The 17932-nt window shown below is 42.5% G+C and overlaps 1 protein-coding gene across 3 annotated transcripts; it reads right to left on the bottom strand.

Annotated features, from left to right (window-relative positions):
* Positions 1-1943: 1943 nt before the first annotated feature.
* mfap3l (microfibril associated protein 3 like) lies at positions 1944-12568 on the bottom strand. Of its 3 annotated transcripts, none has more exons than XM_088910592.1 (3): positions 12520-12568; positions 10857-11279; positions 1944-4641 (listed from the first exon to the last, which is right to left on the bottom strand). In XM_088910592.1, exons 2-3 carry the CDS (start codon positions 11131-11133, stop codon positions 3761-3763), a joined length of 1158 nt encoding a protein of 385 aa, XP_088766718.1. In that variant the 5' UTR covers positions 11134-11279; positions 12520-12568; the 3' UTR covers positions 1944-3760. The 3 variants fall into 3 exon arrangements, with proteins under 3 accessions (XP_088766718.1, XP_088766703.1, XP_088766710.1); XM_088910577.1 differs by lacking the exon at positions 12520-12568 and adding an exon at positions 12105-12339; XM_088910584.1 differs by lacking the exon at positions 12520-12568 and adding an exon at positions 11974-12035.
* Between the last annotated feature and the right edge of the window lie 5364 nt (positions 12569-17932).

Below are 17932 nucleotides of genomic sequence, written 5' to 3' on the forward strand. Positions count from 1 at the left end.
TTTTTAGAAGCTGGTAGGCGGATGTGGAAAGTTCCATACAGGATCCCTTTTAGCAAAAAAGCAAAATGCCTTCAGGAAGAAAAGGCATGATTCACCTGTGTGCCGATGTGGCAGGCTTTGTGTTGTTATGATAACATGAAAAGGTAATATACCATAATCCCCAGTGTACTCAACAAAAATTTAAAAAAGGCTTTGTGATCCTTGACTGTTATTTTTATACTGTTTCCTTAAGCCAAGAATCCAATGCTTAAACAAGGGACTGAGAGTATTTTCTGAAGGCGAAAAAGGCTGTGAATGTAAATGTCACTGAAAACAAAGACACCTGACAAAGTGCCCAGGGAGACAGTATACTCGGAGTGATGTGACCTTGTGCGAGAGCAGACAGGAGGAAATGAATAGGGCTGGTGGCCTTGTGCAGCTCCAATATTGTGCTGCTCCTCTCAACGTCATCCCCTCTGCAGGCTTATCTGCAGCGTGGCCTTGAGCAACCGAGAAACCGCTGGCTGCCTCAGCTCAGAACAGCAGCCAGTCTTCTAATGAGGGGCCCTCAAGAAACTGCCCCAGCCTCAGCCACTTCATTAGCGAGAAGTGTTTGGAGTGCAAGCATAACTTGTACGGTTTTGTAGCCTCCACAGGACACTTTGTAATGAACTCAAATTGACAGGACTGCATTTTTGGAGACTGGCTAGTCTCTGCTCGTTAACACTCACTTTTATTTAGTGAACATAAAAGTGCAGAACTGTTCACACTTTTACGGTGCAAGTGACTACAAAAATGTGTATTTTAAAAAACATTCCATGTATCTAGGAATACAAGGCGAGTCTTTCTAAACGTTATGAGACAGTGTTAGTCTGTAATTAGATCTCCAAGTTACCGCTATCCTTAAACCCTGTTACTGGTCAGACATTACCTTCATAGGCACATATATATCATATATCATACACTTAAAGTCATAGCCTTTCATCTTCTGCATATAGTCTTTCATCTGGTGTAATTAGTAGATATACCATTATATTTGAGATATACTAGTATGCATAACAGAAAAACCATTGCACTTGCCTAACACAACCAGTTATTTTTATTTCATTCAAGTTCTATTTGCGAGGCTTATTTCAACACTTTTTTTCTCAGGAACCCACCTCCAAAATGTTCACCAACTGACCTACTTAAGATTACTGAACTCCAAATCCTGCTGCTCACCTTTAAGGGCTTGAACTGGAGCTGACCCGACTCCTGAACACACCAGTGAAGTGTCGCACTTCCAATACACCTACAGAGTTCGAAGAGAGCCAACGACATGGCCTTTTTTCTCAACAGGAGTCTCCAAACTTTGACTTGGTCATTTTCTGTTTTGTGGTTCCAAGACTGCAGAATGATATTCCATATCATACCAAATTGTCTTTGAATTCAATTTTAAACTAACAGCTTTAAAGTACTGTGCTAATTTCTGTTTACTGAGATAACATACAACCAAAGGATCTACGTGAATATTTTTAAATGAATAAAAAAATAACTGAGGATGCTGCAATGCGTGCTGCTATTGCAATGAATTCACCCTTTTTTCACCCTGAGGTTCACGTTTTCTGCTGCGCCTCTCATCTCTCCCAACTCTCACAAGTTCCGGCCTCACCGCAGAAGCTTCACATTTCAGGTGAATTTCCAGCGACATTTCTTTTTTTTCTCTTCCCTACATTCTCAGTTCATTAAGGCTCAAAGTTGTGCAGGCCGGGACAGGTTTGTTTTGTCCAAGATGGAATGCTGCAGCTGGAAAACGGAGACCTGCCTAATTGATATGTCTGCCTACCTGCTAAGACCGCCCTGACAGGAAAAAAAAATAGCTCAGGATTATTTCCTTCACACGGTTTGTCAAGCACAATTTATTGCTCAGAATGGTATTGGGGGGTGGCTTCTCCCAAGTTCATGTGAGGAAAAACACAAGAGACTTTTCAGTGTAATTCATTCTTTTAATCCTGGGAATGTATCTGGTTGCTCTTTGCTGTACTGAGACAAAAATACTGTACACGCATTGTATTACTTTGTCCACCACTGCAACTGGTTTTAACCGGTTACATTCAACCAAGGAGTCAAAAACCCTGAGGAGTTTGCAACAATGCAGCAGCCACACACAAGTATGAAGGCGGCCAAAAACTGCCAATAGAACTCCTTTAGAAATCTGGAGGCAGGCAGCAGAGTACAGACGTGAGAACTCTGCCAGAACAAAGCAGACCTGCCCATTCCCAGGCACTCTGAGCCGGTGGCTTTTCTCCAGGCCAAGAGCAATACTCCCTTTCCACTGAGCAATGCTGCCTCCAACATTCCTGTTCGCTTGATTCAACGCGCCCAGCGCAGATCCGTGCAGAATTAGCAGGCAGAGGATTTCCACTGAGGAGTGCGGATTTGTCTCGCACGTACAGTACATGCACGAGTATTCAGTACACGTGCACAAAGAATTTAAAATGGACGTCTGCTAGCATGGCTGAAATGCAAAAGTTGAGGCTGTAGGTTATGCAATACCCTTAATAGGGTGACATACTGTAGGCGAATGAAATGGAAAGACAAACCAATAGTCTTGAAAGGATGATCCTTATCACACAGCAATGCTACAGCTAAACTTGATTTGAACTAAATGCACAACCGTGTTTAGTCACCTAATTTTGTGAACTCAGACGGACAGTGTAGTAAAAACTAAAACTAGAGCACCAGTGAACAGACAACAGATTCCTAAGTTGTGCAGCCAAGCTCCTGAGTTAACCATTTCTGTGAGTTACTATTTTATTAACCCACTGTAGAACATTTTCTCAATTTTTCCAGGAAAAACATCCAGGTGTACACACAGTTTTGAACACTGGGGAACAGTACATGAATATTATCCTCCATATAAGAAAATATACTGTGGTGCCCACTCATATACCGATTTTTTTAGTAACTGTTCACTGATCGATAGGACTAAGCTTTTACCTGCTCTCCATATAACCTCCACATGAAGTTCCAGATATAGCATGTGACTTAGTTATTTGTGGAAAAAGACCTGAAGGAAATTAAACGCAATATATATCAAATAAAAAGATCCACTCATGGATACATACAGATTTTCACCACAAAACGTTCTGCAAAATGACACTGCCACACTGATTTAGAAACCCGCCAGCTGAAATATTGGGGAAAAAAAGCATTTTTTGTTAAATTAAGCAGCATAAATATACGAAAAATAAAAAGACTTCTTACATGCAGCTGTGAACTAAAGCACTATGCTTTATTTCAAAATTAACTTCAAAAAGATGTCTTGGTAACAACAAATAAACTTTACTTGGCTATGAAAGAGCTGCCTCCTGGGCGTTAATTCAGCGGAATAATCCGGAATGTCACCCCGACTCACATTAATGCACTACAAGGAGAAAAGGATTGTTTAGGTCTGCAAAAACACTTTTTGTGTCCCCCATCTCCTATCCCAGGAAACACGAGAGGAAGCTCTCTAAACGTATGATGGCAGCTCAAAAGAAGCAAAAAAGCAAAAGGGACAAGAAACGGAGGCAATAAATTGGTTTAAAGTCAACAAACGGAAAAATAAATATACTTTCTAGACACTTTTGTGTTTTAAATAGAATATTTATCGTGTAAGGCGTAGCGGCAGGGGAATAGTTCTAACTGGAGTAGTGCTTTTTCCCAAGCCCTCTGGCCTGAAAAAAAAAAACTGAAAACAACTGCTAACTTGCATTGCATTTTTTGGAAATGCATAGGAAATTACTATTCGATTTCAACGTTAGACATGGCTTTCGTATATCACTGGACTCGGTTCGTCTTTCTCCTCCTCGGAGAGCTCGCTCCCGTCGTCCTGGGTGCTCGGCTGGGATTCGGGCGACTCCGCTGGCTCCGGTGGCGGTTCAGTGTCGGCTGGGAGCTCGTACGTCGCGTCCTCGTTTGACAGTGGGTGCACCGACACTTCGATGGCGATGTGCCGCGGCTGCTCTTGCAGGGAGCCGTCGTCGGAGTCGGCTGCAGCGGCGGCGGCGGCAGACTCGCGGCGCAGCAGGCTGCTGGGGATGGTGTAGACGTCCGCCTCACCCTCCGTACCGTCGTCGCCGCCGCCGCCCCCCCCCGCCTCAGAGCCCTCGGGGGCCTGCTGGACGAAGGTGTGCCTCTGCTCCTCCACCCCCACGACCTCCAGGATCTCCTCCATGAAGGTCCGGCAGGTCATGATGAGCGGCGGCAGCGGCACGCTGCGGGCCAGCTCCTCGATGTAGCGGGCGAACTCCATGGTCTTGAACTGGGTGACCTTGGCCAGCTCCAGCGTTTTGGCCGAGGTGATGATGGGGATGCGCTTGGCGATCTCGAAGGCCTTCTGCAGCTTCTCGGCGCCCTCCGTCCTGAAGAAATCGTTGATGGCCTTCTCCGTCTTCTTCAGGTGGCTGCTCATCATGCAGAGCCGGGTGATGTTCAGGATCATGACAATGGTGAAGGCCACCAGGCACACGATCATGTAATACACGCCCATGTCCCCATTGGTGAACACCACCCTCAGGGTCACGGTATAGTTCACACTGCCGTGGATGTTGGAAGCCATGCAGGTGTACTTCCCACGGTCTGCAAACGTGATGCTGGTGATATTCAGAACACCGCTGTCCAAAATCCACCACTTTCCACCTAAGAGGAGGAGAGGAAAAGAGCATTATGAACTAAAAGCTTCTTTCAGAAAGCCACCTTTAGGTGAACTGTAAAGAATTGTATGAATAACAATAAACACCCAACTGCATGAACACCCAGCCAGGAATTGAGGCATGATGCTGCTTCTATTTCAGGACTCATTCTGGAGCTCAGACACTCAGTTTTTAAGATCGTACAGGGAATAATTAAGGTTTATCCCTTTTGTTTAATACTAATTTAAATTGAACGCATTTGGAAACTTTGCAAGAGGAGATTCTACACCTTATATCCACTAGAAATTAATCATTAGGCATGAAATAAAATACTAGGCCAATTTGAAGAATCTAATGAGCTAGGAGTGTTCACAATCCAGGTGGATGAAGGCGTCATGAACATAAGGGTCTGTGGCTATATTCTTAAATGTTTTTAAGTGAGAAAGACTATCGGTTGCGTTATGTAATGTTTACAGTACAGTAAAGGAAATACAACCTGACTACAGACTTTGTCAAGCACATTTGTTACAAATCTAGGATTCATAACTTTCCACCTGAGGCTTTTCACCTCAAAGAAGTAATAAGCTACGTTTTACAAAACAAAATACAAAATATTAACACTATTATAGATGCTTGGGCTCTCCCACAAAGCAAGAAGTGCACAGCATTCACACTTTATTTATCCACTAAGCCTCCAATTAACAAGGAAATATTCAAGCAGGAGGCTGTCCAACCAGTACCACTGAAATCCAGCACAGCTTCTTTTCTGCCTGAGCAGCTGTGTTTACAAAGATGTGCAGCAGCATTTAATTCTCTGGGGGGGGGGGGGGGGGGATCTCACAGCAGTCACACCAGCACCCAGCATTTGCTTTGTAAATGTTTAACTCTGCAGATGGCAGCCCACTGTGCAGTGAGCAAGTGGATAAAGAAACAGAAACACAAAAACAGATCTCCTGTATACAATGCAAAAGCTCAGGAGGCATCCGTAAGCACACCTTTGTCAAGGATTCAGCGCTTGAATGTAAATCTGTAATATTTCCAATCGTGATCAAAGATTGCTGAACCACAAGAGCTACAGCTCGCATTGATTTCCTCTCTTCGCCTTGGACTTTATAGAGTTGCTCTGCTGGCATTTCAGGGGGCAGTACCCTCTGGTGGATAAGAAAGTAACAAGGTTAGATCTCGTCGAGTTAATTATTTTAGTAGCTTGCTCGTTTATGAGGCCTGAATTAAAAACTTGTTAAATATGTAACACAAATACCACTCCTCCAATCATTAATATTAACTGGTTCAACCATTTAAAAAAATGAATATTTTTAGTATGCAAGTAGAGTCTACGAACCTCAATGGCCTTCATGACTTGAAGGAAACAAGGCTAAGGTTGGTTATATAAGGCTGGTGTGGATGGACATCTCATAGACGTGGCTATCATATCAAACACAGTCACGTGAAGCTGATCAACTTAGCACAAATGGCAAAACTGTGAATCACCAAAAGTAAAATTTCCTTTTTAAATATGCACTTCTCAAATCTAAATTCTAAATTCCGCAATTTGAAGAAAGTGAAGGGCTTCTTGACAAGGATGATGCATTCAAAAGCCACAGTTACAAAAGTAAAAACTCCAAAATGACCAATTCTGGTACCTACGGTACCTTCTCTGAATTATAAGTATAAAAGTTTGTCAAGGTCCTTATTTCATTAACCTACGTAGGGCCATGTTTATCAACACATAAAATACAACCACGGACACAGAATGATAATTCAGTGTTGTGTCTGATGGATTGCTTTATTTTTTGGAGAACTAAGGTCAGTTTGGCCCATGTGCGTTCATAACAAGTAATAGTTCATAACTATTAACAAGTATAAAGGTCCATTAGATAAAGCAGAAAATGTATAAAATATTTTCACTTAATACAGTTACATTCCAATCAAAGGTTATAATGTGGATGACAAATTCAAACAATTCAAACTTGAAATCTGCTAATGAAATTTACCACGTAAGCTGACCAGAATGACTTTGCTGTCGCATACTGTACCTAGTCATTAGCATCTTCTATTTGGAAGTGAAATCTGAGTCACCCCATTATCATACTGGCAGAGTGCAACATGTTCGCGCACTTGAAAGAGGTCAAGTACTTTTATATACGCACAGGAAATGATCAGGCACAATGAATCTCATTGAAAGGGATACTGTACATTTAAAACACATCCATAAAGGATTAGATATCAGATTAAAACATCTTACTTTTGAAATTAGAATCGGACTCTGCAAAATTTGGATATTTTGAAGAAAAACTAATGATGATAATTACACACCTTTAAAAGAGCTGGATTAGAAATTCTTGAGATAGAGTCCAGATTACTGTATAGCACTGTGATGTTCACTTCTTCTATAACACATTACTACCCACATCCATGTTTATACCTTTACTAAATAGAAGAATCCCTCAATGAGCGATTCTTAAAAGACTACCGAGACTAGAACATCTACTGTACAGGACATGTGCTGGATAATACCGCGAGTACTGATGTGTGAGGACAGAACCCAGTACACGACGTCTGTGGACCTGACCTTTGTCCTCACACTACAGCAAGGCTCTCTGCAGAGGAAGGCCATTAAGGCAAAGGCAAACCAGCTCCAGTTTACAGTTTGATTAAATTTCTCTTGAAATACGAACAGCACAACCTGTTGTGCTTTGTGACAAATAATAGCTGCCTCCCACAAGTACATGTGTAGGAGGATGCTGGCTGTCAGCCTTGGTTCGTGGCCAAAGACGCAGAAGACAAGGGGGCTGAACTGGCAGCAATCACTCCTTCACTAAATCCGAAATGGGGAGAGCTGCCGTTTTTCAAAGGCTTTTCGTTCGAATATGAATTAAATTTTAAATGTATTTCTCCCCCCCTCTTTTCTGTCAATGTAGAAGAGTCCTTGCAGGCTGAGTGGGGGGCTTACAGTATATATCCAAATCTAGACAGAAGAGCAAGAGAGCTGCTCTAAACTTGTATTAAAGAACAATTAAAGTGGCATTTACAGCAGATATAGCAAAAAAAAAGCTTCTATACAATTTATTACAGGCTTTTATCGAAGAGAGAAAAGAAATAAGAGAAGGCTGACACAAGGACTTACTTTCTGGATGCAGATCAAGATTGGCTGCTATTATTTAACCTCTTGCAATAATAAATCGCAGGCAGAACAGTCCAGACTAAAAGCAGCCTTCTGAGAATAGCACAGCACCTGAACTCTTCAGAGAAAAACAGCTGATGGAAATGAATAATATACTCTATTCTACAGACGCCTCAGCACCGCCTGTGTAAATGTTAACACTGTCTACTGTTTACTGCAAAACGTTAACAGCTCTGTACACCGACTTAACAGCTGACAGAAACACACGAGTCATACTAAGAAGCGAGGAAAAAATGAAAACTAATGAAGTATAAACGAAAAACAAAAGCTTTACTAACAATGACTTCACACCGAAGTACTGTAGATAGTTCAGCGGCTAATAAATAAATTGCTTTCTAAGCAAAAGGGAACTTAACCTTGGAGTTGTGACATCAGTTTCACAAACAAACACCACAACAGAGCCCCGGGGCTAAATATAATCTTCAGTAAGAACACAGTAAAAGTACTCATCTGCTTCACTCAGACTCTCTCTGCCCCCCTCAGAAAAAAACCCAACTAAACTATATGGCAAGTCACGTCAGAATCAGCCAGTAACTTTAAAGCTTCCTCGCTTTAGGGAAATCAGTAGGAAAATCATGAGTGCACTCGTATCTTGGTACAGCTGATAGAGCTGCTGCCACACAGCTCCTGGATTCTGGGTTTGATTCCATACTGGGGTGCCCTCTGTGTGGAGTCTGCATGTTGCCTGGAAAATTGGGTGTTCTCCTCGGCTTGCTCTGGGTCCCCCCTCCTGAAGACATGGTGGCTGAGTTCAATTCGTTCGCCTCAATCCTCCCTCTCTCTGTGGCCCTGTGATGGACTGGCATCCCATCCAGGGCGAGGACAGTCCTACCCTGCGTCCTGTGTTTTGGGATAAACTCCGGATTTGCCGCGACCCTCACCGGGACAAAGAGCCTTTCTCGTAAGAGCCTGCTGGATGAACACCTGGCAGACAGACTCAAATGCCACTGAGCCGATAGTTAAGAAAGAAAAGTTTTTTTGTGTGTTCAGTTTAGTGTTCATCTTAAGATGTTACCAGCTACAGCGCAATGACACCAAGGAACACAGTCTGTTTAAGGAAAACTGGAACACAAACCAATAACATCATAATCTTAAAAAACATCCCATGCCTACAGCCAAATGACTAGGGGAACATTTCTGGGTTTCTACAAAAGACTCAAATTCAGCAAGAGTAAACACTGCTATTTGGGAGAATTAAATTAAGAATTTAGATGTCTTCTGCAGAGTGCCAAGCTTCTTGGCAAACTTTGCTAGAGTAGCAACAAATGTTAAATGGGAGTTTTTCAAAGGGCAGAGAGGTGTCTATGAGTGGGTCTGAGACTCAGGTCTGATTCCCCTAATGACATGCTCACACATCAGGATCACTTGAGACTTATTATAAGAGATAAGATCACTTTATTGGCCATATACAATTTCTTGTATTAGGAATCTTTTTTGCATACCCCAACTTGTTCTGCATGAGACACAGAGAGGGAGAGAAGCTTGGGGTCAGAGCACAGGGGCAGCCATTTATACAGCGCCCCTGGAGCAGTTGGGGTGAAGGGCCTTGCTCAGGGGCCCAACGGAGTAGGATTCCTCTGCCGGCCGCGGGATATGAACCGGCAACCTTCCAGCCACAGGCGCAGATCCTTAGTCACAGAGCCATTAGTTGTGCAAACAATTCTGACAAAGCAGAACAAATGATTCACCAAACATCAATGTGTAAAAGTCAGTATTATTTCACTTTTAGCAATATCACACCTCAGAGAGAGGCCATAATGGACTTGTGACTGCTGTAGCATGACAGAAAAAGGTATTTCTCCATCCATTCTGGCTTGAGATGTCCTGTTTTACAAACTGCACCGATGTATGGCTGTAATCAAGGAAAATCATTCTCATGACTAAGGAACAGTAAATGTAAAACACAGGCTTTCAGATTTTCTGAATTCCCCATTTTTGCTTGAGAAGGTTCAATAAAAAGTGTAATGCAAAGGTGCATTTTACACTCAGTACAGTAACTGATTTGACTTACTTAAAGGAAGGGGTATCATCGGGGTTGAGGGGAGGGAGGCTGAGAAATAGCGTAGAAAAACAGACTTAATCAAAGATTAAAAATTAGATAAAATTAAATTAATGTTAATCTAGTCTAAAATGGGGATCCAAACTTTCCTTTTTGCTCCCTTCCCCCTCCAAGCATTTAATGAAGAAAAAGCCCAAATGACTTCCAATAATCTTCTCCAGCAAGGACACAAACTGATAATCCCCATTCCTCATCTTCTTGGCTCCACCAGACTTCTGAAACCCCATTCTCTTGTGCAATGAATAAAAATTATTTTTGAGATTTTGTTTCAAAAACATCGACCCTAACAAGTGTTGGGCCACTGTCTGATATTTGCGGTGTAGAAATTATACAGGACGGCTCCTGCAACACCCAGCATGTGAAATCCGTTTCATTATGTTATTTATTTGCTATTAACACCCACTTAATACGGCATTGTTTGCATACTGTAATTATCAAGGCTAGCTGTGAGTTATTAAAAGTAGATTGTGACATGTCTGTTGGTCTTTTATGCTGAAAATGTATTGTTCTTTTTTTTTAAACCAAAGTTTGAGAGGAAATGAGACCTGAACACAATAAAAACAAGCACTTATGGTTTCATAACCGGTCGGCATCTAAACATTTACTAGAAAGCTGAACTATAAATGAAAAGCTGTGCATAATTCACTCTTTTATATAATGATAGCACAAAGATGTCGTATCGTTGTTTTTAATTCATACCATTTATTCTCAATTCTCACTCATTGGAAAACCATTTATTTTTCCGTCAGTCCTTGAATATATTGATATATAGTGTTTTATGCACAAGCGGTCATCGCTGCTAAATAAAAGTGCCTAAAAACATGCTCACTAAAGATGTTTTTAATGTGTGACAGCACAGACCATTTCGAGCCTGGGGGGGGGGGGGTAAATATTTCAGGTTTGACTTGCAATTCGGAAATCATTATGCACGAACATACACGTCTGTGTCGGAGACTGCAGGAGAAAGCAGGCAACTTACCGCTTGCTTCCGTGTCCAACAAGTTGCCATTGGAGTTGTACCACTGAAAACGTGGGAGGGGGTCTCCGGTTGCATTGCAGTCTATGAGGACGCTGTTTCCTTCCCTGGCGATGATCTGGCTAATCGTGGAGACCAGGAAGGGAACGGAGCCCGTCCCCGACTCAGTCTGGTTGTGCGCGCCGCCGACGCCGCGGGGAGCAGGAGTCGCCGCCAGGGCCGCTTTCAAGGCGACGGCGGACACCAGCACCAGGAGCGCGTATCTGTTCCGTCCGTCCATGTTCCTCTCCGGTGCGCCCGTCCTCCCAAGCCCGCTTGCCAGCAGATGTCAATTCACATGTGTCACCATGTCACCCTCAGAATTATCTGTGCGACGCCACGCCAGAACTCAGTCTGGCGATCTTCCCCGTTGGCAAAACCATCGTCCTACAGCAAAAAAAAAATAAAAATAAAAACACAACAAGAGACAGAGTCACGTTTAAACCCGCCTGGGTGTTCGTCATGGGACGCACGTTAGACAACTCATCCGGCCTCCGTAACGTTTTCGGTGAGGGCAAAAAAAAAAAAAAGACTGCCGCAGTATTTTCAGTTGTATAACTGAACTTCAGTGTCCTGTTTCCGTAGGTCCGCTTTCCGCGACATAGCGGACAGGACGACGCCATCCACCGCAGAATAAAACCAGCAACCAGGACTGTCGCCTTTACACAAAAACTGCCCAGCAGGCAAACGCTTGAATCACATACATCTTAACGGCACTGATTAATTCGATTTATAAAGCATTAAGATCCCTTTTTTATGTATAAAACATATACCCCCTTCTATATTATCACTATCATTAGGTAATGTTATTAAATGGCTTCAAATGTAACTTGAGTTCTCCGGGAACTACTTCTGTTACTTGCCCACCAACCCGCTGTACCAAAAGCAAAGCTGTGCGAAAACAAAACGCAGTATTTCAAGGTATTCTCAACTACGAAACACGAAAACAATCAAATACACAACAGAATAAATCTCCCAAGGTTATACTTGTTGTTCACTTAGGAGCAACCGTATTAAGTCGTCCAAACTGCACCTGGCTCTGTGTTTATTTATTTTTTCAAACCAAACACGTCGTGATTACCTTTAGTTCTCTGCCCGGAAAACTGAACAGCATTCATGCCCCCCCCCCCATTACTGTCTACTACCGCTATGTGTACCACATCCGTAACTTGCATAACATCAAAAGTAAAGAGTCAAGTTCGGTGTACTTACGAAATGTCTGTCCTGTTTTACCGCAAACGGAAGAACCGAGTCTGTGCTCGATAACCCTAAAATCAATCTAATAACAAAGTGAGGAGAGAGAGAGAGGGGGTGAAAAACCCCACTAGGTTTAAAAATTTAGGAACCCCAGTCCATCCCGCACTCAGCCCTCTCTCGCACACGTCAGGCTCACTCGGCTCTGCAGTCTGAGCCGCCTGCTGCAGGAGATCTAGGTCAGAAACCTACTGAGCATGCTCTGCCTGCAACCCACACCAGCTGATGTGGAGCTCTCCCTGCCGGAGTCACGGTGCGGAGCTGAGAGATGTTATCCTAGCCCCCAGCCTGCCTGCACCCCTGCCTTCCGCTGCGCGTTTCTTTATTTCTCCGCCGCACTGCGATTTCCCGGCGACGCCGTCGAGAAAGCCACCTGGACTAGTCCTCAAGCCACGCCGAAAGGGAGATGTCGTGCGTTTCGTGGGCTGCAGCGTTGAGGCGCTGTGGGACCGTCGCCAAGTAAATGGGTCAGGATAAGAGCACCTTGCTGCACTGCGCGTCAGAAGTATTCCGAACCTCAGTGGGATTTTGGTTTTAACCGTATAGACCTATTTATATACCAGAAAAAACACACGGGTATGTCATTTACCATCCGGTGACTAAGTGTGGAAGGAGATTTTGTTCACCTGTCTCTCCGCTTGGGTACATCTTGTACAAATGTGGGTTATCTCAGCCTCAGAGTCTGCGAGGAAGGGAACAGATATTCTTCTAGAGATATTTGTTTAACGCATTTCATTGCATTTTTCAAATATATCAGCAAAAAAAAAAGTAAAACTGATGCAATGAGTATGAATATTCATTGCACCTGTTCTTGTTATGGGACCATTCTGTAAAAAGGACCAACAGTTTTTGGTTCAGTATCTGTTAGTTACCAGTTTGTGAAACACCTATTGCATTGCATTGCTTTCAAATGGATTCGTTTGAATCATGTAAAGGCGTGCAGGTAAGGAGAAAACTAATATTAATTTTTTACACTTACATAGCACTTTTCTGGACACTCCACTCAAAGCGCTTTATAGGTAATGGGGACTCGCCTCCACCGCCACCAATGTGCAGCCCCATCTGATTAATGCAACAGCTGCCAAAGTAGTGTGCCACACATCAGCTATGAGTGGGGAGGAGAACAGAGTGATTAATCCAGTTCATAGATGGGGATTATTAGGAGGCCATGATTGGTAAAGGCCAGGGGGAAATCTGGCCAGGACGCCAGGGTGACACCCCTACTCTTTTCGAGAAACACCCTGGGATTTTTAATGACCACAGAGAGTCAGGACCTTGGTTTTACATCTCATCCGCAGGACGGTGCCTTTTTTACAGTATAGTGTTCCCTTCACTATACTGGGGCATTAGGACCCTCACTAACTGCAGGATGAGCGCCCCCTGCTGGTTCCACTAACACCTCTTCCAGTAGCAACCTTAGATTTCCCAGGGGTCTCCCATCCTGGTACTAGCCAGACTCACACCTGCTGAGCCTCAGCAGGCTGCCAGTTGTGAAGGGGGTGGGGGCGGGTGTCCCACAGTAATCCTCGCTTTCCATTTGCACTCAGCCCTGTGTGTTTTATCCATGAGCCGGGTAAATTTTCCATCTCCTGTGAAAATAACCCCAGGCTGCACATCAGACTCAGTAGCTAAGTGCCAGTCCCCCTTTCCTCTAAATCACTGAGCTTTCCACATTGAGCTTATACTCAGTCCCATGCTGATCTGGGATTTAAAAAACTTCCAGTAAACCATAATAATACATCCCTGGTAAACCTACAGGTGTTATTTAGAAGAAGTCAGTCTTTTAGATGGCACAATGGGGTAGAGGAACAAACACACAATGCAAACACAGTGCTGGTCTCGGGGGTCCAGTTCTTGACAATCAGAGGATGAAATGGGTTACTAATTTACCCAGTGAAGAGAGGCACAGCCTAAACTCATCCTTACTATAGGAGGAGAGGGAGCCTCCTCTGCAAAAATTCACAGAGGTGTGAGTTAGCTGTGACTTAGGGGTGTGAGGGGTAAGCCCTGACAACTGCATTGCTTGGGAACCATTGTTAATAACGAAAAGACATGTCCCTTAACAGCATGATTCCGGAATGACCACAGATTAAGAGTTATTCAATATCTTAGCACACTAATAGGAAGTGTGTAAGAAACACACAATTGTTTCCAATTACCTGCCATGTGTTGTGTGTTCTGCTTTTCCCCCAAATCTCTCTCTCTGTCTCTCTTTCACCACATGTACTTTTCAAGCGTAAAATTATTCCCCTCATCTGAATTGTCCCAGTGCACTGCACTTCCATGTAATGAGGGAAACTTTCAATGTAGAATACAGAAAGGAGTGCATTGTTAAAGTCATCCGGAAACCAGTCCACAGCTGAGATATTATCTGGAAATGATAAGGTTTGGGTTTTTAAACTTCTTATCTGCTCGGGCAATTACTGTACATGGTGCATTTCAACCCGTTCATTCTAGGTTAAGTCTGCCTGAGGACTGCTAATTATAAAGTCTCATATTCTCATATACTTACACAACTCTGAAATGTAAGGCTATTTGCATTATTCTTCTGTTCTAATCTCATATTCTGAGATGCATGATACATTCTGTTGAAGCTAGATTGAACATTATGTACAACAGGGACTCGTGTTTTCATGCAATAATGCTTTAACCAAGCTTATTTGAGATTCATTGGAGACTTATTAAGTTAATGAATACTCATCTAACTGAGTAACCCAACAATCCTGTAGTTTTCTCCTTTTTTTCTTTTTAAGCTATGATGAACTTGACAGGTGTGGTTCTAAATTCCAAAACAACAAAATGCTTCTGTTGTCTTTAGAAAACAGTGTAAAAGCCTGCTTACTCAATGTGTGAACTTCTGCTCTAGTTTAATGTCTCGTACGAGTTTTCAAGAAAGTAAAAGTCATGCCAGAAACACAGTTTTATTCAAGTGAGATGAAGTTATTTTGACTTAACCTTCTTTTAAAAATACTTTTTTTGTGAGTGTGCCCCGTATCACCCACCACAGAGCTTAGGTGAGGTAATTAGAAAAATTATATTATTCTGGATAAGCATAAGTAAGGCTGTCATGAAATCACTAATTGTTATCATATGATGAACATTTTCATGACTCTCACCAAACTGAACATTGATGGATGTTGAATGTAGCTTGACCCAGCTATATAAATATATGAAATATTCAACATTTAGCACCATGAAACTCATATGACCTTCCAAACTTGCTCCATACAGTGCGTGTAAGATGTGTATAGCCATTTACTAAGACCAGTACAAATATACAGAAGTGAGTTATTGTTATGACATGGGACTGAGCTGGAAAGTGCCATGTCAGTGAAGGCAAATGGAGAGGTTAGAGCTAGAGCACTGCGCAGGCAGACAGGAGACAGAAAAATCCTGGGAATGACTGTGCTGGCAGACAGGAGACAGACGAGACGGGGAATGTGCAGTGCAGCCGAGCTGAATAGGACAGGGAAGGCATGGAATAGCCTTGCAGAGCAGATGGGGAAGTGGCACAGTCCCACAGGTTTGGCTGGTCGCTGTGAGGCGTAGCAATTATAGGGCAGACTGGGATCCAGCTGGCCACGTGCTTCCGTCTTGAGATGGGGCCTGGGTAGTCAGGCCGATTTCTTGTCGTTCTGATGGGCTGGTTAGCGCAAGGAGCACTTTCCTAAACCAGTAGATAGCTCAATGACAGAGCGACTAACCGTGGACAGGGCTGTGTTTAAGTAACCTGGAGCTGAACAGATATTTACCCGTTAAGTGGGGGCAGGTGGCAAGGACAGCCACCCCAATCGAGTTCTCATGGCATCAGGAGGAGTCTGGCTCTGTGTGCGAACTCGGCCAGTTGTTGTGGGCATAACAGTTATTCAGTGAAATTGCACTGGAGGCAAAAAAAAATATTTGCTCATGTTCTTCAGATTGCTACAGTACGCTGAGCAACATCCTTAAGAAATACTTTGAGCTAAAGCCTCATATGTGTCTCGCAAATTAGCCAGACCATGTGGAGAGTCGCATGTGAGGAAAAATCTCTTTTGTTTTGTGTGCCACTTTCGTAAGATGCAAATTAAGACAGCAGGCACTCAGAATAAATGCTGATGAGAGTACAGGCTGATTTGGAAAAAATTCCTGGCCTCCAGTTTACAGGTGGTGTGGACCCAGAATTGTTCATGCGGTCAGGACAGGTTTTGTGAGCAGATTTACTCATGCAGTGAGCTGGAATTGGGTCTAGGGAGGCAAGTAAAGGTTAATGTGATTGTATTTGCTGCCAGTCTAGACTACCTTCTTTTTTGGAGATCTGTTTTGGGAAGAGACCTATATTAGTGAGAAGCATGTTTCTATTTTGCTGGGAATCACTACATCAAAGTATGAAGAAGGCTTCGTGCTTTTACCCGAAAAAAACACACACACACCGCGTCTGCTTTTTTAAGGGGGTCAGAATTCATGCAAATCATTACAGGATGTGAGAGAACAGCTTTGAATAGCAGAATGTTCAGCATGATCCAACTTTTTGTAAACTGCAGACATCAGCACTGTTCTTCTAGTAATCATTCTTACAGGATGTTAAAGCGCAAATGGTTTACAACACAATATTAGTTGACACACCAAGTTAAGCCATGGGGGTAAAAGTACGGTATGTTATTGGGTCACAATTCTAAGACCAAATGTATTCATTTTGTCACATGTTGCCTCTTCAGAAATTGAACTTTAAAGTATTAAACCTTCAATTTAAAAGTAAAATGTAGATCCATTATAGTTTTCTATTAGAGGCAGCCTCATACCCTAAATCAAATTCAAAATACTGAGATCACTTGTGATTAAGCACGTCATTTAATAAATTTAAGGAAACTATGGGCTTTCTGGTCTTAATTTAATAAATTAAGGAAACTTGAGGGCAGAGATTTAGATTTTTGTTCCAAACGATCTTGAAATTAATTTAACCAATCACTTCCTTAAGAAATCCAACAGTCCAATAAAACACCAAGCATTATCTATACCATCTGTAAGACTGAGCCTCCCCAATACCAGGATTGGAGACTCGAAGGACTTCCTTCCAGGACTGGAGGCTGGAAGAACCATCTGTTGAAGTGTTGTTAGCTCAAGCAATCTGATTTCACTCGCGTGTAAGACACACATTCACTTTTTTGAAAAGGAAGAATAAACAGTGTATTTATGCTTCCAATAAAAGTCATATACCACATGTACTGAACAGTAAATGTGTTACAATACATACTGAGAGGCAATAAAAATGCAAAAAAGGCTGTTGGTTCCAACGTTCATTTATTGTTTTTTTTGTTTCAGTACTCAGTTTTCCTTTTATTTTCACTAATTAGCTGCTCAACAAATCTGCGTTTGCTTTTTATGCATGGTATAAAAACAGAATACTACAACAAAGCTGTTGCATGTTTTTTAAGAAACATTTTTTTTTTCTGTTTTCCATTATCACTATAAACAAACTGAAACAAATACACACGACAGATGAGTATGTTTCAACGGATCTTGACCAGACTGGCTGGCTTTTCAAGGATTTCAAGATCAGATTCTGCAGATTAAGTAGTATGCATAATACAAGGAGTAACGCAGGGATAAAACCCAAAAAATGAAGGCAACCGCAATTTCATGCTTCGTTGAAAGCTAGTTTTATAGACCACACCTTTTTTATTTAAGGGTTTAGTCTCAAATCAATCCGACAAATATAACTGAAATAAGGCAAAATGAAAAACAATCTATGGGCAAATTAAATCAATCCATCCATCCACCCACTCACCAGAAAGCTGTTTATTCCCAGT

This window comes from Atractosteus spatula, chromosome 1, assembly GCF_055471065.1.
Source record: "Atractosteus spatula isolate fAtrSpa1 chromosome 1, fAtrSpa1.hap1, whole genome shotgun sequence".
NCBI classification, from domain to species: domain Eukaryota; kingdom Metazoa; phylum Chordata; class Actinopteri; order Semionotiformes; family Lepisosteidae; genus Atractosteus; species Atractosteus spatula.